This window comes from Oncorhynchus keta, chromosome 1 (assembly GCF_023373465.1).
Source record: "Oncorhynchus keta strain PuntledgeMale-10-30-2019 chromosome 1, Oket_V2, whole genome shotgun sequence".
Classification (NCBI taxonomy): Eukaryota; Metazoa; Chordata; class Actinopteri; order Salmoniformes; family Salmonidae; genus Oncorhynchus; species Oncorhynchus keta.
The window spans coordinates 98,164,434-98,191,886 of NC_068421.1; the positions used below are offsets into that span (position 1 = coordinate 98,164,434).

General features: G+C 43.3%; 1 protein-coding gene and 1 long non-coding RNA gene across 2 annotated transcripts; both read left to right on the plus strand.

The window, feature by feature from the left end:
- The first annotated feature begins 809 nt into the window (after positions 1-809).
- LOC118396049 (uncharacterized) lies at positions 810-3,153 on the plus strand. Its single transcript, XR_004828115.2, has 4 exons — positions 810-1,053; positions 1,815-1,916; positions 2,350-2,820; positions 3,016-3,153. It is a non-coding gene; the product is annotated as an uncharacterized LOC118396049 (long non-coding RNA).
- Positions 3,154-3,869: 716 nt separating this feature from the next.
- Positions 3,870-10,824, plus strand: LOC127931845 (repetin-like; the record flags this gene model as incomplete). The annotated part of the gene is made up of 4 exons (XM_052525799.1): positions 3,870-3,992; positions 4,235-4,434; positions 4,718-4,886; positions 10,414-10,824. Coding segments are annotated over 4 exons (525 nt in total), but the record flags the coding sequence as incomplete, so codon positions are not given.
- Positions 10,825-27,453: the final 16,629 nt, after the last annotated feature.

A 27,453-nucleotide genomic window follows, 5' to 3' on the forward strand; every position in this document is an offset into this window, starting at 1 on the left:
AAATGCAAGGGTTGATATAACCTTGGTGTATAGTGATGGAGATTATGGCTTCCAGACTGTGTTTGTAAAGAGGGATTTTTTTTTGTTGTCAGCTGAGCTCTGTCGCCACCATGCTGATGATGGCAGGGTAAAAATAGCCTCAACTCTATTTGTCCTCTCAAGTCAAAAGCAAGACTAACAATGATGTCTAAGCACTGAATGTATGAAAGACACGTACTTTATATTGGACCATCTTGAATAATTGAACATTGTCGTGATAGGCCTTCATTTGTAATTCTTCAGGCTAACAGATGTAATGATCTATAAGCATGGCCTTAAAATTAACGTTTCGGTCCTCCCGACCACTGTGGAGTCATTTAACCAAAAGATCACAGACGAGACAAAAAATTGTTCAACATCCCCTTTTTAAGGGTGGGAGGTTACCGTGGTAACGCGACTCTTCGGACCGATACGCCCGAAAGATGGCGGAAGTGGATGATGAGTTCAAATCCAGCAACGCGTCAAGTAAAGTAAAGATGGCGGAAGTGGATGTCATAAGGTGAATGCACCAATTTGTAAGTCGCTCTGGATAAGAGCGTCTGCTAAATGACTTAAATGTAAATGTAAATTAGTTCAAATCAAAAGCAACGCGTCAAGTAAAGTTGGTGAAGACGAATGTTCTGAATGGACAACAGTAGCATCAAAAACTGAAACGCAAAGGAAATTGTATGTGTATGTGGAAGGATTCTTGTATGAATGATAATGAATCACTTGTTGGGATCAGTTTGTTGAGTGAAGATGCATATGTGGGAGACCCGTTTTGAGGTGTCGAATGATGAAGTATGCGCTGGGAAACGTAGAGTCTGTCTGAGTGACCAGGAGTGGTCTTCAGTTTGATAATTTTTTTTTTTACATATTTTTTTTTGCTTGGTTATTTTTTGGGGGTATTTTGTTCCATTTTTGTGAATCCTGTTTCTATCCCGCACAGTAGGTGGCGATCGCCCATATACCACAGAAGAAGGTAACGCGACTCGAGTCTGACTAGTAGCCGCATTGTCTTTTCTTCCTTAACAGGTGAAACTCAAAACAACCCTGCGAACAAAACATTTGTTAATAGCCAAGAAACACATGGACAAAGTTTTATTTCAAGTAAATTAGACCAACTCTTTTTTTTATGCCTGTACATAGCACTTCTAAAAATGAATGTTTCACTCAGCTCTTCAGGTGCGTACAACCCCCAGCCAGGCAGTGTTGCAGTGCGAAGTAGGATTGGTAGTTCTTTAACTTTGTGCAATTTAATTTAGCAGCTATGAAAGAAAACAGAAATACTGTAGCATTTATTTTACTATAAATGTCATCATACTTCACTTTTTATTCACAAATGTGAGTGAAATGCTCGCACCGTGGAGCCCTGACCACCCACAACGTGGTTGGTGAAATATACATCTTTACCCACCAATTCCAAAATTTACCTGCATTTTTAATTTTACCTTTATTTAACCAGTCAAGTCAGTTAAGAACATATTCTTATTTTCAATGACGGCCTGGGATCAGTGGGTTAACTGCCTGTTTAGGGGCAGAACGACAGATTTGTACCTTGTCAGCTCGGGGGTTTGAACTCGCAACCTTCTGGTTACTAGTCCAAAGCTCTAACCACTAGGCTACGCTTGACAGGTGTTTGTTTTAGGCCCTGTCTATAAGGTCAGTTCAGTGTCCTCCTCCACAGTTGTACTGTAAACTGTTTACCTATGTTAGTGTCCTGTACCCTAAACCCTTGTACCCTGCATCCTTAACCTGTGTTAGATCACTTTCTTACATCCCTCTGTTTCCCTCAGGAGGAGCTGTTTTCCTTCCTGGCAGAGTGATATGACTCAAGTGTTGCTGTCCTGAGCCGCTTTCAGCTGCTGTCCTACCAGAAAGATGGCCCTGTGGAGATGGTAAGTGTTAGGCAAGATAATCACATGACCCATGGGAGTAGGCAGGCCAGGGGCTGAATGTGGGGAGGATACTGATACCAGAGGATGTTTTGAAGATTGTGAGCACCAAAAGTGTCTTTTTGCCTTTTCTACTTACCCTTTTTCAAATATCGACTACATATTATCCTCTAAATATTTGTCTGAGCTTCAGTCCTGTAGGATTTATAAACTGTGCAAAGTGTACTCTGAAGTTACTTTAAAGAGTAACTGAAGGAAAACCTCTCTAGTAGAAAACGGCCTGTGACGTTGACATTAGTCACATTTGTTCTGTCAAAATTTACTATAAACTGTAAATAGGATCATTTTCAGTCTCATCCAACATTTTGATTTGCAAGATTATTAGGACAGGAAGGGTACCTTTTTAACAGTTTTCCTTGGCTTGGGTTTGTTTCAGTCTTGCCTACAGTTGACAGCACCAAAGCAGTCATCAATTCTGAGCACAGCTGCAAGCGACCAGATCGTAATGCCAATGATCAATTTGGTTTGACATTCAATATCCCTTTGGGGATAGTTAGGGACCATCAGTAAATTACAAAATGTACAGGGGGACAATATTTTTTTTAACATGTCAATAGTTCCAAATTTCAATGACTTCAAACCAACTATTAATAATAGCAATTAATATACAATTATTGAAAACATTTAAGAACTAAAATATGTGCAACGTAAAAAGTATTGTCACATTTTACATTGTAATTTACTGACGATCCCTAACTAGCTCCAGTGCAAGGCTATCCAAGGTCAAACCAACTGTGCCACAGTCACACACCGGCCAGCTGAAGCTAATTGGTGAAAGAAGTTGACTAGCTAGTCTAGGCTACTTTCAGACAAAACCTGGTTACACTGTTTCAAGTCATCTAGAGGGGTGAGTGACTGTGTACTGTTTTGGCATGTTCAAACACACACGAGACACCGACATCAAAGCACACCTCCAAGACCCAAATCTCATTCTGTCGCATCTCCTAATAAGGGGAATTGAAACCGAGGCTAAATCGGGAAGTTCAGTCCCCCCTTTTAAATACATAAAAGTGAATAGTAGCTTATTTTTTTGACAATGTAGCAGGGTCCAGGGAACCAACCAGGGTATCACGTCCAGATACACCCAGGGAACCAACCAGGGTATCACGTCCAGATACACCCAGGGAACCAACCAGGGTATCACGTCCAGATACACCCAGGGAACCAACCAGGGTATCACGTCCAGATACAAAATGTACAGGGAAATATTTTTTTAACCATGTCAATAGTTCCAAATCACGACTCCAGATACACCCAGGGAAATATACAGGGTATCATTGAATACATTTAGGGTATCACGTCCAGATACACCCAGGGAACCAACCAGGGTATCACGTCCAGATACACCTAGGGAACCAACCAGGGTATCAGTCCAGATACACCCAGACAAAACCAGGGTATCACGTCCAGATACACCTAGGGGAACCAACCAGGGTATCACGTTCAATACACCAGGGACATCACGTCCAGATACACCCAGGGAACCAACCAGGGTATCACGTCCAGATACACCCAGGGAACCAACCAGGGTATCACGTCCAGATACACCCAGGGAACCAACCAGGGTATCACGTCCAGATACACCCAGGGAACCAACCAGGGTATCACGTCCAGATACACCCAGGGAACCAACCAGGGTATCACGTCCAGATACACCCAGGGAACCAACCAGGGTATCACGTCCAGATACACCCAGGGAACCAACCAGGGTATCACGTCCAGATACACCCAGGGAACCAACCAGGGTATCACGTCCAGATACACCCAGGGAACCAACCAGGGTATCACGTCCAGATACACCCAGGGGGTATCACGTCCAGATACACCCAGGAACCAACCAGGGTATCACGTCCAGATACACCCAGGGAACCAACCAGGGTATCACGTCCAGATACACCAGGAACCAACCAGGGTATCACGTCCAGATACACCCAGGGAACCAACCAGGGTATCACGTCCAGATACACCCAGGGAACCAACCAGGGTATCACGTCCAGATACACCCAGGGAACCAACCAGGTATCACGTCCAGATACATCCCAGGGAACGGGTATCCAGATACACCCAGGGAACCAACCAGGGTATCACGTCCAGATACACCCAGGGAACCAACCAGGGTATCACGTCCAGATACACCCAGGGAACCAACCAGGGTATCACGTCCAGATACACCCAGGGAACCAACCAGGGTATCACGTCCAGATACACCCAGGGAACCAACCAGGGTATCACGTCCAGATACACCCAGGGGAACCAACCAGGGTATCACGTCCAGATACACCCAGGGAACCAACCAGGGTATCACGTCCAGATACACCCAGGGAACCAACCAGGGTATCACGTCCAGATACACCCAGGGAACCAACCAGGGTATCACGTCCAGATACACCCAGGGAACCAACCAGGGTATCACGTCCAGATACACCCAGGGAACCAACCAGGGTATCACGTCCAGATACATGTAAACACCCTGAAGTTGTTCCATCAACTTGATGTTGATGTTTACATGTTGCGACACTGATGCTGAAGGGACAACGTCGGGGCGTTTACATGTAACATACAAAGTGCATGTTCGTTGTTTACAAGATATCCCCATTTTGATAGATTCCTCTGAGAAAACTTGTGGCTCAATAATGTCTCGAATTGAAGAATGAAACAAGTCTGTATTTTTTCCTCAGTGAATGCTCATGCCTTGTGTTACTTTTTGGGGATTTGCTAGAAATGTGATTTTCTTTTCTTTCCAGTTTGATGTGGAAAAACCAGCGCACCTTGTTGAGGAGGACCAAATGTCATGACCTTCACCAGGAGGTCCTCTTTGTGGGGAACCGTGTGAATGTGTTCTCCTGCCAACTCAATCTGATTGTATATTGGGGACCAGTATACAGGAAACAAGCTCGGCAGCAAGAAAGAGAGGTATGTGTGGTTCAATGGTTCCCATCGAAAAAGGCTGGGAAAGATCATTGATAGCATGCTGTTTTACTTTCCATCTATTTGTGTGTGTGTGTTCTTCTCTCTGCTCCTCTGATAGATGGGACAGACCATGAGAACACATTGATTTGACCTCTAACCTCCTCACTCAGGGGCTGCAGTTGTCATGAGACAGATGGATCATTCATATGTCCAGTTTCAGTTCGGAGGTTCATGTTTTCTAGTGCTGATTGACACAGAAATGAATATGCTTTCTTCAATGTCTTTAAATCAAGCTATACGTCTCAAAGATCCGTTAAAATTTCAGTGCTTTCGGGAAAGTATTTAGACACCTTGACTTTTTCTACATTTTGTTACGTTACGGACTTATTATAAAATTGATTAAATAAAACCTTTTCCTCATCAATACCCCAGAATGACATCACAATACCCCAGAATGACATCACAATACCCCAGAATGACATCAAAATAACCCAGAATGACATCACAATACCCCAGAATGACATCGCAATACCCCAGAATGACATCGCAATACCCCAGAATGACATCGCAATACCCCAGAATGACATCGCAATACCCCAGAATGACATCACAATACCCCAGAATGACATCACAATACCCCAGAATGACATCACAATATCCCATAATGACAAAGCCAAACCAGGTTTAGACATTTCTGCAAATGCATAAAAAACAGATACCTTATTTACATAAATATTCCGACCCTTTGCTATGAGACTTGAAATTAAGCTCAGGTGCATCCTGTTTCCATTGACTATCGTTAAGATGTTTCTACAACTTGATTGGAGTCCACCTGTGGTAAATTCAATTGATTGGACATGATTTGGAAAGGTCCCACAGTTGACAGTGTATGTTGGAACAAAAACCAAGCCATGAGGTTGAAGGAATTGCCTGTAGGGCTCTGAGACAGGATTGTGTTGAGACACAGATCTGGGGAAGGGTACCAAAACATTTCTGCAGCATTGAAGGTCCCCAAGAACACAGTGGCCTCCATCATTCTTAAATGGAATACGTTTGGAACCACCAAGACTCTTCCGAGAGCTGGCTGCCCGGGCCAAACTGAGCAACCGGGGGAGAAGGGCCTTGGGTCAGGGAGGTGACCAAGAACCCGATGGTCAATCTGACAGAGCTCCAGATGGAAGAACCTTCCAGAAGGACAACCATCTCTGCAGCACTCCACCAATCAGGCCTTTATGGTAGAGTGGCCAGATAGAAGTCACACAGTTTTCCAAAAGGCAATTAAAGGACTCTCAGACCATGAGGAACAAGATTCTCTGGTCTGATGAAATAGAACTATTTGGCCTGAATGCCAAGCGTCACGTATATAGGAAACCTGGCACCATCCCTACGGTGAAGCATGATGGTGGCAGCAAAGTACAGAGATCCTTGATGAAAACCTGCTCAGGACCTCAGACTGGGGTGACGGTTCACCTTCCAACAGGACAATGACCCTAAACACACAGCCAAGACAACGCAGGAGTGGCTTCAGGACAAGTCTCTGAATGTCCTTGAGTGGCCCAGCCAGAGCCCGGACTTGAACCCAATGGATCAACTCTGGAGAGACCTGAAAATAGCTGTGCAGCAACGCTCCCCATCCAACCTGACAGAGCTTGAGAGGATCTGCAGAGAAGAATGGGAGAAACAGCCAATGCATGTGTGCCAAGCTTGTGGAGTCATACACAAGAAGACTCAAGGCTGTAATCACTGTTAAAGGTGCTTCAACAAAGTACTGAGTAAAGGGTCTGAATACTTATGTAAATATATATATTTTGTTTTTATAAAGTTGCAAAAATGTCTAAAAACCCATTTTTGCTTTGTCATTATGGGGTATTGTGATGTCATTATGAGATATTGTGATGTCATTATGGGGTATTGTGATGTCATTATGGGGTATTGTGATGTCATTATGGGATATTGTGATGTCATTATGGGATATTGTGATGTCATTATGGGATATTGTGATGTCATTATGGGATATTGTGTGTAGATTGATGAGGGAGAAAAACAATTTAATACATTTTAGAATAAGGTTGTAACATTACAAAATGTGGAAAAGTCATGGGGTCTGAATACTTTCCGAAGGTACTGTATAATCAGAGTCAATGTATTCAGTCACCTGTTGAGGTAAGTCTCACATCTTTAAATGCTGAATATCTCACATCTTCAAATGCTGAATATCTCACATCTTCAAATGCTGAATATCTCATAACTTAAATCCTCATGTCTTTTGAGGCACCAGTGTGTCAATCCTAAGTATCATAATTTAAAAATCCGTCAGTTGAAGCTAGCGATATCTAAATCTACCCCATCCGCCTATGTCTGCCTTCCGCCTCTGCGGTGGGAGGCGGCCGAGCTACAGCTGTGTTTGACCGACCATAAGACATCAGGAACATCTGTACTCTCACTAAAATGTCTGAAGGTAACCCATATTAATGAATGGAAGTTTGGAGGTAGTTTTGTGCCAACAAAAATAAGGGGTTAAATATGTCCAACAACAAAAAAACTAATATTTCCTGTTGCTTTCTTATTTCTCCTAGATAGAACAGACAATTCAAAACCTTATGATACATTTTTTGGCTGTCTTTTTTTTTTTGCCATTTAGTAGTAAAGGCCAAATTCAATATTAAAATAACATTTTTATATATTTATTTTTGATTCCTAAAATATTAAATTTATTAGCAAAATTATCTATTTTATGACCATCTTTAAAAAAATCTGTTAGCTTAGTAGAACCCCCCCCCCCCTCCAACAGCTTAGACTGTTAGAGGTTAATTCGGATGATCGGAGGTCATCTGTTGCTTTGTGCAGGGTTGCTGAGACAGAAATACTCACGACTAGAGCTATTCATTCTGCTTTCAGCCAGCCGTCTGTCATCATGACACTGCTTCACCATGACATTCAGAGCTGCTTCCTGCTCGGATTGTATTGTTCCTGCTTTCTGGATTGTATTGTCTGATGAGCCTTTAATGAACCCTGCAGGGCCTGCTGCTGAATATTCATGGACTGCGTGTCACAGGATGTGCCCCAAAATGTCACCCTATTGCATTTCTAGTGCACTACTTTTGACCAGGGCCCTGTTCAGAAGTAGGGCACGATAAAGGGAATAGGGTGCCATTTTGGAGACCGACACAGTGTGTTCAGAGTGGTGTTCTCTCTCGTCTGATTGGAATGACTCACGCTTCTATAGCTTCACATGCCTTTCTCTGCTCTGTTCTACTCTGTGATGAATACCAAACACCTCAGCCCACAGTATTCGTCTCACCCACTAGACTAACACTCTGTCGCTCTCTGTCTCTCTGGTCTGTCTCTCATTGTCATACGTAAGGCTGTGTTAGTGATTTATTGCGACCACCATTTTATGACGCTGTGGCAACCGATTTTGTAGTTCATCAGTGTCAGTACTAGAGACGTATACAATGGCGTCTGGAATTATTGCAGTCATTGATAAAGATGAGAATTACTGTATAAAAATGATGGTCAGATGACATGAAAATAGTGGGGTTTTTTGCCTTTGAAAGAACAATGCATATGTCTGGGGGAAAAAATAACTAATCCTGCTATAAAATATGGCGGTGATCTTTTGATGTTCCTTGACTTGGGCAGGAGCTCATCGGATCTTAGTATCAGCACCTCAACATGTTCTGTTTGTTTTCCTGTTCCTCTTTCTATAGAATATTAGCTCTAAAGTGGTGAAGTGAAATGAAAAAAATGACTTGTTTCAAAAAAATTCTAATAAATAAAAACAGAAAAGTGGTGTGTGTATATGTGTTCACCCCCTCTGCTATGAAGCCCCTAAATAACATCTGGTCTAACCAATCACCTTCAGAAGTCACATTATTAGTTAAATAAAGTCCACTTGTGTACAATCTAAGTACGTATGTATGTATTCACCCTCTTCACTATGAAGCCCCTAAATAACATCTGGTCTAACCAATCACCTTCAGAAGTTACATCATTAGTTAGATTGCACACAGGTGGACTTTATGTAAGTATCACATGATCTCAGTATATATACACCTGTTCTGAAAGGCCCCAGAGTCTGCAACACCACTAAGCAAGGGGCACCACCAAGCAAGTGGCACCATGAAGACCAAGGTGTGCTCCAAAACAGGGTCAGGGACAAAGTTGTGTAGAAGTACAGTTGAGGGTTGGGTTATAAACAAATATATCTGAAACTTTGAACATCCCATGGAGCACCAACAAATCCATTATTAAAAAATGGAAAGAATATGGCACCACAACCTGCGAAGAGAGGGCCAGCCACCAAAACTCACGGACCAGGCAAGGAGGGCATTTATCCAAAAGGCAACAAAGGGACCAAAGATAACCCTGAAGGATCTGCAAAGCTCCGCAGTGGAGATTGGATTATCTGTCCATAGGACCATTTTTAAGCCGTACACACTCCACAGAGCTGGGCTTTACGGAAGAGTGTACAGAAAAAAAGCCATCGCTTAAAGAAAAATATAAGCGAACACGTTTGGTGTTCACCAAAAGGCATGTGGGAGACTCCCGAAACATATGGAAGAAGGTACTCTGGTCAGATGAGACTAAAATTAAACATTTTGGCCGTCAAGGAGAACGCTATGTCTGGCGCAAACCCAACATCTCTCATCACCCCGAGAGCATCATCCCCACGGTGAAGCATGGAGGTGGCAGCATCATGCTGTGGGGATGTTTTTCATCGGCAGGGACTGGGAAACTGGTCAGAATTTGACGGAATGATGGATGGCACTCAATACAGGGAAATTCTTGAGGGAAACCTGTTTCAGTCATCCAGAGATTTGAGACTGGGACGGAGGTTCACCTTCCAACAGGACAATGACCCTAAGCATACTGCTAAAGCAACACTTGACTGGTTTAAGGGGAAACATTTAACTGTCTTGGAATGGCCTAGTCAACACCCAGACTTCAATCCAATTGAGAATCTGTGGTGTGACTTAAAGATTGCTGTACACCAGCGGAACCCATCCAACTTGAAGGAGCAGTTTTGCCTTGAAGACCGGGCAACAATCCCAGTTGCTAGATGTGCCAAGCTTATAGAGACAAACCCCAAGATACTTGCAGCTGTAATTGCTGCAAAAGGTGGCTCTTTAAACTATTGACTTTTTTTTTTGGGGGGTGAATAGTTATGCACGCTCAAGTTTTCCGTTTTTTTGTCTTATTTCTTGTTTGTTAACGAGAGAAAATATTTTGCATCTTCAAAGTGGGAGGCATGTTGTGTAAATCTAATGATACAAACCCCCCAAAAATCTATTTTAAATTACAGTTTTTAAGGCAACAAAATAGGAAAAATGCCAAGGGGTTGAATACTTTCGCGAGCCACTGTATATACACATACTTTACACTGTACATATCTATATCCATATCATTTACACTATATATATCTATATACACATCAATTATGCTATACATATCTATATAGTGCATTCTGCAGTGATAAACCTTTCCATCTGGTTTGCGCTTAGTGGGACTATCATTTGTTTTTCAACAGGACAATGACCCAACACACCTCCAGGCTGTGTAAGGCCTATTTGACCAAGAAGGAGAATGATGGCGTGCTGCATTAGATGACCTGGCCTCCACTATCATCCGACCTCAACCCAATTGAGATGGTTTGGGACGAGTTGGACCACAGAGTGAAGGAAAAGCAGCCAACAAGTGCTCAGCATATGTGGAAACTCCTTCAAGACTGTTGGAAAAGCATTCCAGGTGAAGCTGGTTGAGAGAATGCCAAGAGTGTGCAAAGATGTCATCAAGGCAAAGTGTGGCTACTTTGAAGAATCTAAAATATTCTGATTTGTTGACCACTTTTTTTGGTTACTACATGACTCCATATGTGTTATTTCATAGTTTTGATGTCTTCACTATTACTCTACATTGTAGAAACTAGTAAAAAATAAAGATAAACCCCTTGAATGAGTAGGTGTGTCCAAACCTTTGACTATGGTGTGGTTTGGGACCATGTGTCCAGGTGTGTCCAAACCCTCTGTGATTTGAAAACAGTGGGGGTATATCCATATTTATGGAACTGTTTAACTAGTAATACTTCACAACCTGCCCACAGTGGGCCTCCTATTTGTAGTACAGGACGAGAGTAAAGAGGATTCCTCAAATTCTTTGGGTCTCTTCAATGCCTGAGAGGATTAGGCTATGAGACTAATCTAATTTGGTGTGATGATAGGCATCAACTCACTCATGCAAACAAATCAAATAAATTCTGATTTTACCTTTCCTCTCATTTTGACTAACAGGTTTACAGATGTATTTACTATGTTGCCCACCTGCTATTGTCCTGATTCTAGTTTGATTATAATCTGTGAATGATGTGTCCCTCTCCTGGTTCTAGAGAGTGATTATAATCTGAGAATGATGTGTCCCTCTCCTGGTTCTAGAGAGTGATTATAATCTGAGAATGATGTGTCCCTCTCCTGGTTCTAGAGAGTGATTATAATCTCAGAATGATGTGTCCCTCTCCTGGTTCTAGAGAGTGATTATAATCTGAGAATGATGTGTCCCTCTCCTGGTTCTAGAGAGTGATTATAATCTGAGAATGATGTGTCCCTCTCCTGGTTCTAGAGAGTGATTATAATCTCAGAATGATGTGTCCCTCTCCTGGTTCTAGAAAGTGATTATAATCTCAGAATGATGTGTCCCTCTCCTGGTTCTAGAGAGTGATTATAATCTGAGAATGATGTGTCCCTCTCCTGGTTCTAGAGAGTGATTATAATCTCAGAATGATGTGTCCCTCTCCTGGTTCTAGAAAGTGATTATAATCTCAGAATGATGTGTCCCTCTCCTGGTTCTAGAGAGTGATTATAATCTCAGAATGATGTGTCCCTCTCCTGGTTCTAGAGAGTGATTATAATCTCAGAATGATGTGTCCCTGTTCTTTATTCTTTCTTTTTTTGTCACCTTTCTGAAACTTTCTTGAAATATAGAAAGTACTCTCACTCTGTTTTCATGGCTCTAATTTTAATGATGTATGCTTAGGCTACAGGGTGGGCCATTTGAATGACAAATAGGTCGTTTTTTTTTTTCTCAGACCAGATTTTCAGGCTTCTTCTGTGTTATTCTAAATGTGAAGGAAGAAGGATCCCTCATTTGCACACCTGGAAGCTGATTGTTATGAGGACAGGACAGACCGTTGAATAAACCAAGGTCACCTTTATATTTCTGTAGCGGTCAGCTGGCTTCTGGAGAGCAACAAAAGAGGCCGGCTCTGATAGTGCCACCTGTAACACGAGCACATTACCCAGAATGCCTCTCCAAAGTATTTTCCATGAAGTGTGCAGAATAAAACAGTAATGTCGTTGCCTTGTGGAATCCCCGGGCGTCTTTTGTCCTCTGTAGTGTGTTATTAGGAATACGTCCCAAATGGCACCCTATTCCCTTTATAGTGCACTTCCTTTGATCAGGGATGATAGCGCACTTGTCAAAAGTAGTGCACTATTTAGAGAATAGGCTGCTATTTGGGACGCGCCCTGGGTTTGTCCTGGGAATGATCCAGCAGTCAACGCCTGACTTCATCTGATCACTCATTAACTCTGTGTGTTTATGGGTTCCTTTACAGGAAGCAGGCGACAGACTTTTACACTGAACATCAGACAAAGTCTTTCTTCAAGTGAGTCCTTCCTGTGTAAATGATTAGCCTGTCTTCTCTCTGTGTGAGCAGAGCGGCCAGGGGCATGTTTCAAGGAGGCTCCAAGGGCCATCTAACCAGTAACCACCACAATCATTTAGCATTCTCTGTGACATTTATTGCGCTGACATCGTGGTGACATTTTGAACAGTCTTGACAGGAGAAAAGGACCTCTTAAATGAAGAGAATTATAAGTAGTTTAAGTTAATCCACACATTTTCTTGGTCACCGAGTATGGTCACCGAAATCTCTGTGGTGTATTCTTACCCTTCAATTACATATTTCTCACCATCTGAGCAGAAATATTTCCTAAGTAGTTTATTTGCACTGTACTAGAGATTCCAGTAAAGGTTATGTTGCTAAATGTTCTTATTCTCTCTTACATCCAGAGCTGACAGTTTTTATTGGAGCTTTTTCATGCTGGGTTTTTCAGCAACCTGGAAGCAATTTATGACCTCTGGGCCTGGGGTTGCCATGGAGCTGATGGGTGAAGAGGCGGTGTCAGTGTGGAGAAGGATTCTAAGCCCCACTGACTGGGGCGTGGCAAGGAAAGAGGCCCGACTCAGAGCCCAGGTTGGCACAGATGACACCGGAAATGCTGGACATGGGTCTGACTCACTGGCTTCAGCAGCAAGAGTAAGTCATTCTAGTAGAGAGAACAGGAGAGGGCCTAGTACTGAGCCCTTGGGGACAGCAGTAGAGCGAACAGCAGATGCTCTAATACTGATCCCTGGGGGACACAAGTAGTGAGAACAGGAGAGGGCCAAGTACAGAGCCCTTGGGTACAGCAGTGATGAGAACAGGAGAGGGCCAAGTACAGAGCCCTGGGGTACAGCAGTGATGAGAACAGGAGAGGGCCTAGTACAGAGCCCTGGGGTACAGCAGTGACGAGAAAAGGAGAGGGCCAAGTACAGAGCCCTGGGGTACACCAGTAATAAGTAATGTTATTTTGTTTAGGAACTGGAATTTTTCTTCCCATCCACAGCGGGCCATGGTCCTGCTAACACGGCCACAGACTGTGCCTGTTGGGTCATCAAACATCACGCTATGTAGCGGGTAGCAAGTTTTAAGTTCCTCGGCATACACATCACAGACAAACTTAATTGGTCCACTGACACAGACAGCATCGTGAAGAAGGCGCAGCAGCGCCTCTTCAACCTCAGGAGGCTGAAGAAATTCGGCTTGTCACCAAAAGCACTCACAAACTTCTACAGATGCACAATCGAGATCATCCTGGCGGGCTGTTTCACCGCCTGGTACGGCAACTGCTCCGCCCTCAACCGTAAGGCTCTCCAGAGGGTAGTGAGGTCTGCACAACGCATCACCTGGGGCAAACTACCTGCCCTCCAGGACACCTACACCACCCGATGTTACAGGAAGGCCATAAAGATCATCAAGGATATCAACCACCCGAGCCACTGCCTGTTCACCCCGCTATCATCCAGAAGGCGAGGTCAGTACAGGTGCATCAAAGCTGGGACCGAGAGACTGAAAAACAGCTTCTATCTCAAGGCCATCAGACTGTTAAACAGCCACCACTAACATTGAGTGGCTGCTGCCAACACACTGACACTGACTCAACTCCAGCCACTTTAATAATGGGAATTGATGGGAAATGATGTAAATATATCACTAGCCACTTTAAACAATGCTACCTTATATAATGTTACTTACCCTACATTATTCATCTCATATGCATACGTATATACTGTACTCTATATCATAGACTGCATCCGTATGTAATACATGTATCACTAGCCACTTTAACTATGCCACTTTGTTTACATACTCATCTCATATGTATATACTGTACTCGATACCATCTACTGTATCTTGCCTATGCTGCTCTGTACCATCACTCATTCATATATCCTTATGTACATATTCTTTATCCCCTTACACTGTGTATAAGACATTAGTTTAGGAATTGTTAGTTAGATTACTTGTTGGTTATTACTGTATTGTCGGAAATAGAAGCACAAGCATTTCGCTACACTCGCATTAACATCTGCTAACCATGTGTATGTGACAAATAAAATTTGATTTGATTTATGTTAGAAGGTAAGGAAGACCGCCTTATCTTTCACATGAAACATAGCCTTACTCTCCACAAGTACATTTTTTATTATGCTTTTTGCAACTCTATGCGCAGTTCTCTTGTATACCATACCCCTTAAATTATATTTACGTTATGGCTATTTTCTGTAGTGCTTTTGAGTTCCTAAGATATAAAAACGCCTCACTGTCAATAACCGTTAAAAGATAAAGCCCTAAAATAGGTTTTGGCTCAAAGTATGTAGCTTACAGTAACTTTACAGTAACTTTCTCATCTTGGTTTAACTGGCTGGTATCCAGAGAAGCCACTTGGTTGTTGCTGTAAAACGCTTGGCTGCCACTAAAACCCTTTTTCTTATCAAATCTAATTTGATTTGTCACATACACATGGTTAGCGGATGTTAATACGAGTGTAGCGAAATGTTTGTGCTTCTAGTTCTGACCGTGCAGTAATATTTAACAAGTAATCTAACCAAACAATTTCACAACTACCGTATAGACACACGTGTGAAGGAATGAATAAGAATATTGTACAAAAAAATATATGAATGAGTGATGGCCGAACGAAAATACCCTACATTACCCATCTCGTATGTATACATTAAATAAAGTGGCATTGTTTAAAGTGACTAGTGATACATTTATTACTTAATTATTTATTAAAATGGCTGGAGTTGAGTCAGTATGTTGGCAGCAGCCACTCAATGCTAGTGATGGAGGAGGATCTGATAGAGCCTGAGACACCCAGCCCTGAGAGGGTGGAGAGGAGGATCTGATGGAGCCTGAGACACCCAGCCCTGAGAGGGTGGAGAGGAGGATCTGATGGAGCCTGAGACGCCCAGCCCTGAGAGGGTGGAGAGGAGGATCGGATAGAGCCTGAGACGCCCAGCCCTGAGAGGGTGGAGAGGAGGATCGGATAGAGCCTGAGACACCCAGCCCTGAGAGGGTGGAGAGGAGGATCTGATGGAGCCTGAGACACCCAGCCCTGAGAGGGTGGAGAGGAGGATCTGATAGAGCCTGAGACGCCCAGCCCTGAGAGGGTGGAGAGGAGGATCGGATAGAGCCTGAGACGCCCAGCCCTGAGAGGGTGGAGAGGAGGATCTGATAGAGCCTGAGACGCCCAGCCCTGAGAGGGTGGAGAGGAGGATCTGATAGAGCCTGAGACGCCCAGCCCTGAGAGGGTGGATAGGAGGATCTGATAGAGCCTGAGACGCCCAGCCCTGAGAGGGTGGAGAGGAGGATCTGATAGAGCCTGAGACGCCCAGCCCTGAGAGGGTGGAGAGGAGGATCTGATAGAGCCTGAGACACCCAGCCCTGAGAGGGTGGAGAGGAGGATCTGATAGAGCCTGAGACGCCCAGCCCTGAGAGGATGGAGAGGAGGATCTGATAGAGCCTGAGACGCCCAGCCCTGAGAGGGTGGAGAGGAGGATCTGATAGAGCCTGAGACGCCCAGCCCTGAGAGGATGGAGAGGAGGATCTGATAGAGCCTGAGACGCCCAGCCCTGAGAGGGTGGAGAGGAGGATCTAATAGAGTCTGAGACACTCAGCCCTGAGAGGGTGGAGAGGAGGATCTGATAGAGCCTGAGACACCCAGCCCTGAGAGGGTGGAGAGGAGGATCTGATAGAGCCTGAGACACCCAGCCCTGAGAGGGTGGAGAGGAGGATCTAATAGAGTCTGAGACACCCAGCCCTGAGAGGGTGGAGAGGAGGATCTGATAGAGCCTGAGACACCCAGCCCTGAGAGGGTGGAGAGGAGGATCTGATAGAGCCTGAGACACCCAGCCCTGAGAGGGTGGAGAGGAGGATCTGATAGAGCCTGAGACGCCCAGCCCTGAGAGGATGGAGAGGAGGATCTGATAGAGCCTGAGACGCCCAGCCCTGAGAGGATGGAGAGGAGGATCTGATAGAGTCTGAGACACCCAGCCCTGAGAGGATGGAGAGGAGGATCTGATAGAGCCTGAGACACCCAGCCCTGAGAGGATGGAGAGGAGGATCTGATAGAGCCTGAGACACCCAGCCCTGAGAGGATGGAGAGGAGGATCTGATAGAGCCTGAGACACCCAGCCCTGAGAGGGTGGAGAGGAGGATCTGATAGAGCCTGAGACACCCAGCCCTGAGAGGGTGGAGAGGAGGATCTGATAGAGCCTGAAACACCCAGCCCTGAGAGGGTGGAGAGGAGGATCTGATAGAGCCTGAGACACCCAGCCCTGAGAGGATGGAGAGGAGGATCTGATGATTCAAGGTGTTGAAGGCAGCGGATAGATCTAGGAGGATGAGAACAGAGGAGAGAGAGACAGCTTTGGCAGAACGGAGAAGTTTGGCGCAGTAGTCTAAGGCACTGCATCTGTTGCTTGCTGTGCCACTAGTGATCCGGGTTCGAGTCCAGGCTCTGTCGAAGCCGCAACCAGGAGACCCATGGGGCGGCGCACAATTGGCCCAGCGTCGTCTGGGTTATGGGAGGGTTCTGCCGGCAGGGATGTCCTTGCCCCATCATGCTCTCGTGACTCCTGTGGTGGGCCGGGCGCATGCATGCTGACACGGTCGTCAGGTGTACTGTGTTTCCTCCAACACGTGGCTTCCGGGTTAGGTGTGCATTGTGTCAAGAAGCAGTGCGTCTTGGTTGGGTTGTGTTTCGGAGGATGCATGGATCTTGACCTTCTCCTCTCCCAAGTCCATACGGGAGTTACAGCGATGAGACAAGACTGTAACCACCAATTGGATACTATGGGGAGAGAAAGGGCAAAACATTTTTTTTAATGGAGCAGAACAGAGTAGAAGAGAGTAGAATAGAATGGAGCGTAACAGAGTAAAGTAGAATGCAGCGTAACAGAGTAGAATAGAATGCAGCAGAACAGAGTAGAATAGAATGGAGCAGAACAGAGTAGAATAGAATGGAGCAGAACAGAGTAGAATAGAATGCAGCGTAACAGAGTAGAATAGAATGCAGCAGAACAGAGTAGAATAGAATGGAGCAGAACAGAGTAGAATAGAATGGAGCAGAACAGAGTAGAATAGAATGCAGCGTAACAGAGTAGAATGGAGCGTAACAGAGTAGAATAGAATGGAGCAGAACAGAGTATAATAGAGCATAACAGAGCAGAATAGAGCAGAACAGAGTAGAATAGAATGGAGCAGAACAGAGTAGAATAGAACAGAGTAGAATAGAGCAGAACAGAGTAGAATAGAACAGAGTAGAATAGAATGGAGCAGAACAGAGTAGAATAGAGCAGAACAGAGTAGAATAGAACAGAGTAGAATAGAGCAGAACAGAGTAGAATAGAACAGAGTAGAATAGAATGGAGCAGAACAGATTAGAATAGAGCAGAACAGAGTAGAATAGAACAGAGTAGAATAGAGCAGAACAGAGTAGAATAGAACAGAGTAGAATAGAATGGAGCAGAACAGAGTAGAATAGAGCAGAACAGAGTAGAATAGAATGGAGCGTAACAGAGTAGAATAGAGCAGAACAGAGTAGAATTGAATGGAGTAGAATAGAATGGAGCAGAACAGAGTAGAATATAATGGAGTGTAACAGAGTAGAATAGAACAGAGTAGAATAGAACATAGTAGAATAGAATGGATCAGAACAGAGTAGAATAGAATGGAGCAGAACAGAGTAGAATAGAGCAGAACAGAGTAGAATAGAATGGAGCGTAACAGAGTAGAATAGAGCAGAACAGAGTAGAATTGAATGGAGTAGAATAGAATGGAGCAGAACAGAGTAGAATATAATGGAGTGTAACAGAGTAGAATAGAATGGAGCAGAACAGAGTAGAATAGAGCAGAACAGAGTAGAATAGAACAGAGTAGAATAGAATGGAGCAGAACAGAGTAGAATAGAATGGAGCAGAACAGAGTAGAATAGAACAGAGTAGAATAGAATGGAGCAGAACAGAGTAGAATAGAACAGAGTAGAATAGAATGGAGCAGAACAGAGTAGAATAGAGCAGAACAGAGTAGAATAGAACAGAGTAGAATAGAATGGAGCAGAACAGAGTAGAATAGAATGGAGCAGAACAGAGTAGAATATAATGGAGCAGAACAGAGTAGAATAGAATGGAGCGTAACAGAGTAGAATAGAATGGAGCAGAACAGAGTAGAATAGAATGGAGCAGAACAGAGCAGAATAGAATGGAGCAGAACAGAGTAGAATAGAATGCAGCAGAACAGAGTAGAATAGAATGCAGCAGAACAGAGTAGAATAGAATGCAGCAGAACAGAGCAGAATAGAATGCAGCAGAACAGAGTAGAATAGAATGCAGCAGAACAGAGTAGAATAGAATGGAGCGTAACAGAGTAGAATAGAATGGAGCGTAACAGAGTAGAGTAGAATGGAGCGTAACAGAGTAGAATAGAATGCAGCAGAACAGAGTAGAATAGAATGCAGCAGAACAGAACAGAGTAGAATAGAATGGAGCAGAACAGAGTAGAATAGAATGGAGCAGAACAGCAGAACAGAGTAGAATAGAATGGAGCGTAACAGAGTAGAATAGAATGCAGCAGAACAGAGTAGAATAGAATGCAGCAGAACAGAACAGAGTAGAATAGAATGGAGCAGAACAGAGTAGAATAGAATGGAGCGTAACAGAGTAGAATAGAATGGAGCGTAACAGAGTAGAGTAGAATGGAGCGTAACAGAGTAGAATAGAATGCAGCAGAACAGAGTAGAATAGAATGGAGCGTAACAGAGTAGAATAGAATGGAGCGTAACAGAGTAGAATAGAATGGAGCGTAACAGAGTAGAATAGAATGGAGCGTAACAGAGTAGAATAGAATGCAGCAGAACAGAGCAGAATAGAATGGAGCGTAACAGAGTAGAATAGAATTGAGCGTAACAGGGTAGAATAGAATGCAGCAGAACAGAGCAGAACAGAATGCAGCAGAACAGAGCAGAACAGAATGCAGCAGAATAGAGCAGAACAGAGTAGAATAGAATGCAGCAGAACAGAGCAGAATAGAATGCAGCAGAACAGAGCAGAATAGAATTCAGCAGAACAGAGTAGAATAGAATGGAGCGTAACAGAGTAGAATAGAATGGAGCGTAACAGAGTAGAACAGAATGGAGCGTAACAGAGTAGAATAGAATGGAGCGTAACAGAGTAGAACAGAATGGAGCGTAACAGAGTAGAATAGAATGGAGCGTAACAGAGTAGAATAGAATGGAGCGTAACAGAGTAGAATAGAATGCAGCAGAACAGAGCAGAATAGAATGGAGCGTAACAGAGTAGAATAGAATTGAGCGTAACAGGGTAGAATAGAATGCAGCAGAACAGAGCAGAACAGAATGCAGCAGAACAGAGCAGAATAGAATGCAGCAGAATAGAGCAGAACAGAGTAGAATAGAATGCAGCAGAACAGAGCAGAATAGAATTCAGCAGAACAGAGTAGAATAGAATGGAGCGTAACAGAGTAGAATAGAATGGAGCGTAACAGAGTAGAATAGAATGCAGCAGAACAGAGTAGAATAGAACAGAGCGTAACAGAGTAGAATAGAATGGAGCGTATATTATAGGTTTATTATAGGTTTATTTATGATAGGATTATTTATTAATAGGTTTATTATAGGTTTATTTATTATATAGGTTTATTATAGGTTTATTTATTATATAGGTTTATTTATTATAGGTTTATTTATTATATAGGTTTATTATAGGTTTATTTATTATATAGGTTTATTATAGGTTTATTTATTATATAGGTTTATTTATTATAGGTTTATTTATTATATAGGTTTATTATAGGTTTATTTATTATATAGGTTTATTATAGGTTTATTTATTATATAGGTTTATTATAGGTTTATTTATTATATAGGTTTATTATAGGTTTATTTATTATATAGGTTTATTATAGGTTTATTTATTATATAGGTTTATTATAGGTTTATTTATTATATAGGTTTATTTATTATAGGTTTATTTATTATAGGTTTATTTATTATAGGTTTATTTATTATAGGTTTATTTATTATAGGTTTATTATAGGTTTATTATAGGTTTATTTATTATAGGTTTATTTATTATAGGTTTATTATAGGTTTATTATAGGTTTATTTATTATATAGGTTTATTTATTAATAGGTTTATTTATTATAGGTTTATTTATTATATAGGTTTATTTATTATAGGTTTATTATAGGTTTATTTATTATATAGGTTTATTATAGGTTTATTTATTATATAGGTTTATTTATTATAGGTTTATTTATTATAGGTTTATTTATTATAGGTTTATTTATTATATAGGTTTATTTATTATATAGGTTTATTTATTAATAGCTTTATTTATTATAGATTTATTTATTATAGGTTTATTATAGGTTTATTTATTATATAGGTTTATTATAGGTTTATTTATTATATAGGTTTATTTATTATAGGTTTATTTATTATATAGGTTTATTTATTATATAGGTTTATTTATTATATAGGTTTATTTATTATATAGGTTTATTATAGGTTTATTTATTATAGGTTTATTTATTATATAGGTTTATTTATTAATAGGTTTATTTATTATAGGTTTATTTATTATATAGGTTTATTTATTATATAGGTTTATTTATTAATAGGTTTATTTATTATAGGTTTATTTATTATAGATTTATTTATTATAGGTTTATTATAGGTTTATTTATTATATAGGTTTATTTATTAATAGGTTTATTTATTAATAGGTTTATTTATTAATAGGTTTATTTATTATATAGGTTTATATATTATATAGGTTTATTTATTATAGGTTTATTTATTAATAGGTTTAATTATTAATAGGTTTATTTATTATATAGGTTTATTTATTATATAGGTTTATTTATTATAGGTTTATTTATTAATAGGTTTAATTATTAATAGGTTTATTTATTATATAGGTTTATTTATTATAGGTTTATTTATTATAGGTTTATTTCTTGAAGTAGCAGCTGCTACAGTACCTTCAGAAACTATTCATACCCTTAGACGTATTACACATTTTGCTGTATCACAGCCGGAATTCAAAATGGATTTAAATAGTTTATTTTTCTCACCCATCTACACACAATAGACAATAATGACAAAGTGAAAACTTATATATATATATATATATATATATATATATATATATATATATATATTTGCAAATATATTGAAAATGAAATACTGAAATATTTAATTCACATAAGTATTCACACCCTTGATTCAACCTTAGCTATAACAGATCTTGGCAGCCCGCCAGAGCTTCAACTGTTCTATAAAGGCCCAATGCAGACATGTTTTATTTTAGTATTCAATCATTTTCGTGTAACAATTAATTACCTTACTAAAAGAGTCAACAATAAACCAAAATAGCTTCTTAGTAAAGAGCAATTTCTCAAGCAAGAATTTTGCTAGGACTGTCTGGGAGTGGTCTGAGTGGGAGGGGGGAAACTGAAAACTAGTTGTTATTGGCAGAGAGGTTTGGAACTCTCTTTCTTATTGGTCTATTAACTCATTTACAGACAAACTCCATCCTACCAAAACAGGCTGAACTTCCAGGCAGTCTTTTCAAACAGGTCTTTACACTAAAAGGGCCTATCCTCATTTTCACAATTTCCCAGTATTATTCCAACCCCGTAGTGTGGAAATATATCTAAAACATATGTGGAAATATACACTGCTCAAAAAAATAAAGGGAACACTAAAATAACACATCCTAGATCTGAATGAATTAAATATTCTTATTAAATACTTTTTTCTTTACGTAGTTGAATGTGCTGACAACAAAATCACACAAAAAGTATCAATGGGAATCAAATTTTATCAACCCATGAAGGTCTGGATTTGGAGTCACACTCAAAATTAAAGTGGAAAACCACACTACAGGCTGATCCAACTTTGATGTAATGTCACATGATGTCCTAGATGTGCTCAATTGGATTCAGGTCTGGGGAACGGGCGGGCCAGTCCAGTCCATAGCATCAATGCCTTCCTCTTGCAGGAACTGCTGACACACTCCAGCCACATGAGGTCTAGCATTGTCTTGCATTAGGAGGAACCCAGGGCCAACCGCACCAGCATATGGTCTCACAAGGGGTCTGAGGATCTCATCTCGGTACCTAATGGCAGTCAGGCTACCTCTGGCGAGCACATGGAGGGCTGTGCGGCCCCTCCAAAGAAATGCCACCCCACACCATGACTGACACACCGCCAAACCGGTCATGCTGGAGGATGTTGCAGGCAGCAGAACGTTCTCCACGGCGTCTCCAGACACGTCTGTCACATGTGCTCAGTGTGAACCTGCTTTCATTTGTGAAGAGCACAGGGCGCCCGTGGCGAATTTGCCGATCTTGGTGTTCTCTGGTAAATGCCAAACGTCCTGCAGGGTGTTGGGCTGTAAGCACAACCCCCACCTGTGGACGTCGGGCCCTCATTACCACCCTCATGGAGTCTGTTTCTGACCGTTTGAGCAGACACATGCACATTTGTGGCCTGCTGGAGGTAATTTTGCAGGGCTCTGGCAGTGCTCCTCCTGCTCCTCCTTGCACAAAGGCGGAGGTAGTGGTCCTGCTGCTGGGTTGTTGCCCTCCTACGGCCTCCTGCACGTCTCCTGATGTACTGGCCTGTCTTCTGGTAGCGCCTCCATGCTCTGGACACTACGCTGACAGACACAGAAAACCTTCTTGCCACAGCTCGCATTGATGTGCCATCCTGGATCAGCTGCACTACCTGAGCCACTTGTGTGGGTTGTAGACTCCGTCTCATGCTACCACTAGAGTGAAAGCACCACCAGCATTCAAAAGTGACCAAAACATCAGCCAGGAAGCATAGGAACTGAGAAGTGGTCTGTGGTCCCCACCTGCAGAACCACTCCTTTATTGGGTGTGTCTTGCTAATTCCCTATAATTTCCACCTGTTGTCTATTCCATTTGCACAACAGCATGTGAAAGGTATTGTCAATCAGTGTTGCTTCCTCAGTGGACAGTTTGATTCCACAGAAGTGTGATTGACTTGGAGTTACATTGTGTTGTTTAAGTGTTCCCTTTTATTTTTTTGAGCAGTGTATATTATAAAACATAGGAAAATCCAGTTTTTGACTCCTGGGCCTTTAACCTACCCTCACACCAACGCCTCCTTGAACAAAGACCACATGATCAATGGCAGGCTGTGCAGTCAGACTGGCTGTGAGGCTGGACTCAAGAGGCTTGTAAAATCCCAAATGGCACTCTATTCCTTCATAGGGCTCTGCTCAAAAGTAGTGCACTATGTAGGGAATAGGGTGCCATTTCAGACGCATCTAGAGTAGTAGTCACAGTGGAACGCAGGGCTCTACTCTGTAAATGAGTTAAAAGGCCTGAGAAATCTCTCTTTGATTTGTGTGAAGGGCCTGTAGACGGATGAGGCGAGCCTCCTGTCAACTATCTTCAACCACTGGGAGGAAGTCATGACTCTTAACATTCGTGCTCAGTCTTGACTGGAATAGACACGCGTCTGTTGCTAGGCTCCCAGAACCTGATCTCCTAGCAACAGTGCCAGTTGGGGTAGGGGGTGGGGGCCTGGGGAAGGTGGGGAGGGAGGGTCGTCACTAGTTACCACATCCACAAAGTCCGACGGCCTAGCCTACCCGACCAATCAGATGATGGAGTGTGACGAGTTCGGCAGTATGCTAGAGATTGGGTAGCGTGGTGTCCAGATGTCCATACTGTTTCTGTACCAAACCTGAGTATACGGTATTACTGGAAATGCACACAAGGGACGCTATAAAAAAATATATATATCATTACTGTATATACAGTATTTAGACAACAGGTATCTTGCTCCAACAGGTATCTTGCTCCAACAGGGATCTTGCTCCAACAGTGATCACCCCCCCCGGCCCTCACGAGGTGGGAGTCCCCCCCACCGCCCCCGGCCCTCACGAGGTGGGAGTGTCCCCCCCACCACCCTCCCGGCCCTCACGAGGTGGGAGTCCCCCCCCCCACCGCCCCCCCGGCCCTCACGAGGTGGGAGTCCCCCCCCTTTTCCCCCGTTAAAGAAAAACAAAACAAATTTAAAAAAGGTATTGAAAATCAAACCGTCTGTATTTTTTAATACCTCGGTTATACGATATAAACGGTATATCGCCCGAGCCTAGCGTACGCCGACCGGCTTCCAGAGGCAGACGAGAGCCTTTTATTTTATCTAGCGTTCATCAATGATTTAGTTGTGTATCAGATATAGTAAAACCAACTGTAGTAAATGATTCATCAATGATTTGTTTTATTAGCTCTAATAAATCCAACCGTAGTGAATGCAGAGTGGTAATCGGATGTCTTTATTCAAACTCAGCAAGTTGTCATGTTTGCACTTTAAACGTAGTGACTTTGTCTCAACCCAACAGGTTTTCTCCAAAGTCTGCGTTGGTTTTAAAATGAAGACAAACAAATGGGTCCATCTTGATTTTAGATGTGAATTGTTTATTAAAGAAAATATATGAGTAAAACGTACACTGTTTGTTTCACAGAAATGTTAATGTTTGAAATTGGCAGATTTTGTTTGATTTTAGATGAACACTTGAACCTGTTACTTTATTTGGCACCACTTTACGACAGTCATTTTATTTATTTAAATTAACGGAGCCTTGCAGTCCACCTTTCTGGTATCGTGTACCAGTTACCGTCTCTGAACAAAGTCCACCAAATTATGGAGAGATGGTAAAACGTTTCATCATTGATTGGAATTACATGGCACTGTTCTAGACACCCAAAGCTCTTTACAGTACACAGGGGGAACTCCCCACCCCACTCTACACAGGGGGAACTCCCTACCCCACTCTACACAGGGGGAACTCCCCACCCCACTCTACACAGGGGGAACTCCCTACCCCACTCTACACAGGGGGAACTCCCCACCCCACTCTACACAGGGGGAACTCCCTACCCCACTCTACACAGGGGGAACTCCCCACCCCACTCTACACAGGGGGAACTCCCTACCCCACTCTACACAGGGGGAACTCCCCACCCCACTCTACACAGGGGGAACTCCCCACCCCACTCTACACAGGGGGAACTCCCTACCCCACTCTACACAGGGGGAACTCCCCACCCCACTCTACACAGGGGGAACTCCCCACCCCACTCTACACAGGGGGAACTCACCACCCCACTCTACACAGGGGGAACTCCCCACCCCACTCTACACAGGGGGAACTCCCTACCCCACTCTACACAGGGGGAACTCCCCACCCCACTCTACACAGGGTGAACTCACCACCCCACTATACACAGGGGAACTCCCACCCCACTCTACACAGGGGAACTCCCCACCCCACTCTACACAGGGGAACTCACCACCCCACTCTACACAGGGGGAACTCACCACCCCACTCTACACAGGGGGAACTCCCCACCCCACTCTACACAGGGGGAACTCACCACCCCACTCTACATAGGGGAACTCCCCACCCCACTCTACACAGGGGGAACACACACCCCACTCTACACAGGGGGAACTCACCACCCCACTCTACACAGGGGGAACACCCCACCCCACTCTACACAGGGGGAACACCCCACCCCACTCTACACAGGGGGAACTCCCCACCCCACTCTACACAGGGGGAACTCACCACCCCACTCTACACAGGGGGAACACCCCACCCCACTCTATACAGGGGGAACACCCCACCCCACTCTACACAGGGGGAACACACCACACCACTCTATACAGGGTTAACTCACCACCCTACTCTATACAGGGGGAACTCCCCACCCCACTCTACACAGGGGTAACACCCCACCCCACTCTACACAGGGGGAACTCACCACCCTAACCCTACTCTATACAGGGTTAACTCACCACCCTAACCCTACTCTACACAGGGGTAACTCACCACCCCACTCTACACAGGGGTAACTCACCACCCTAACTCTACTCTACACAGGGGTAACTCACCACCCTAACTCTACTCTACACAGGGGGAACACCCCACCCTACTCTATACAGGGGGAACTCACCACCCTAACTCTACTCTACACAGGGGATCTTTAGTGAGAGTTGGGACACCCGCTTTAAAATGCCGCTTTCAAAACAACAGGGAACTTGGAACTCAGAAAACTCGACTTCCGACTTCAGTGCGTTCAAGACAACTGGGAACCGAAACGAGCTCCAACAAGACAACTGGGAACCGAAACGAGCTCCAACAAGACAACTGGGAACCGAAACGAGCTCCAACAAGACAACTGGGAACCGAAACGAGCTCCAACAAGACAACTGGGAACCGAAACGAGCTCCAACAAGACAACTGGGAACCGAAACGAGCTCCAACAAGACAACTGGGAACCGAAACGAGCTCCAACAAGACAACTGGGAACCGAAACGAGCTCCAACAAGACAACTGGGAACCGAAACGAGCTCCAACAAGACAACTGGGAACCGAAACGAGCTCCAACAAGACAACTGGGAACCGAAACGAGCTCCAACAAGACAACTGGGAACCGAAACGAGCTCCAACAAGACAACTGGGAACCGAAACGAGCTCCAACAAGACAACTGGGAACCGAAACGAGCTCCAACAAGACAACTGGGAACCGAAACGAGCTCCAACAAGACAACTGGGAACCGAAACGAGCTCCAACAAGACAACTGGGAACCGAAACGAGCTCCAACAAGACAACTGGGAACCGAAACGAGCTCCAACAAGACAACTGGGAACCGAAACGAGCTCCAACAAGACAACTGGGAACCGAAACGAGCTCCAACAAGACAACTGGGAACCGAAACGAGCTCCAACAAGACAACTGGGAACCGAAACGAGCTCCAACAAGACAACTGGGAACCGAAACGAGCTCCAACAAGACAACTGGGAACCGAAACGAGCTCCAACAATACAACTGGGAAC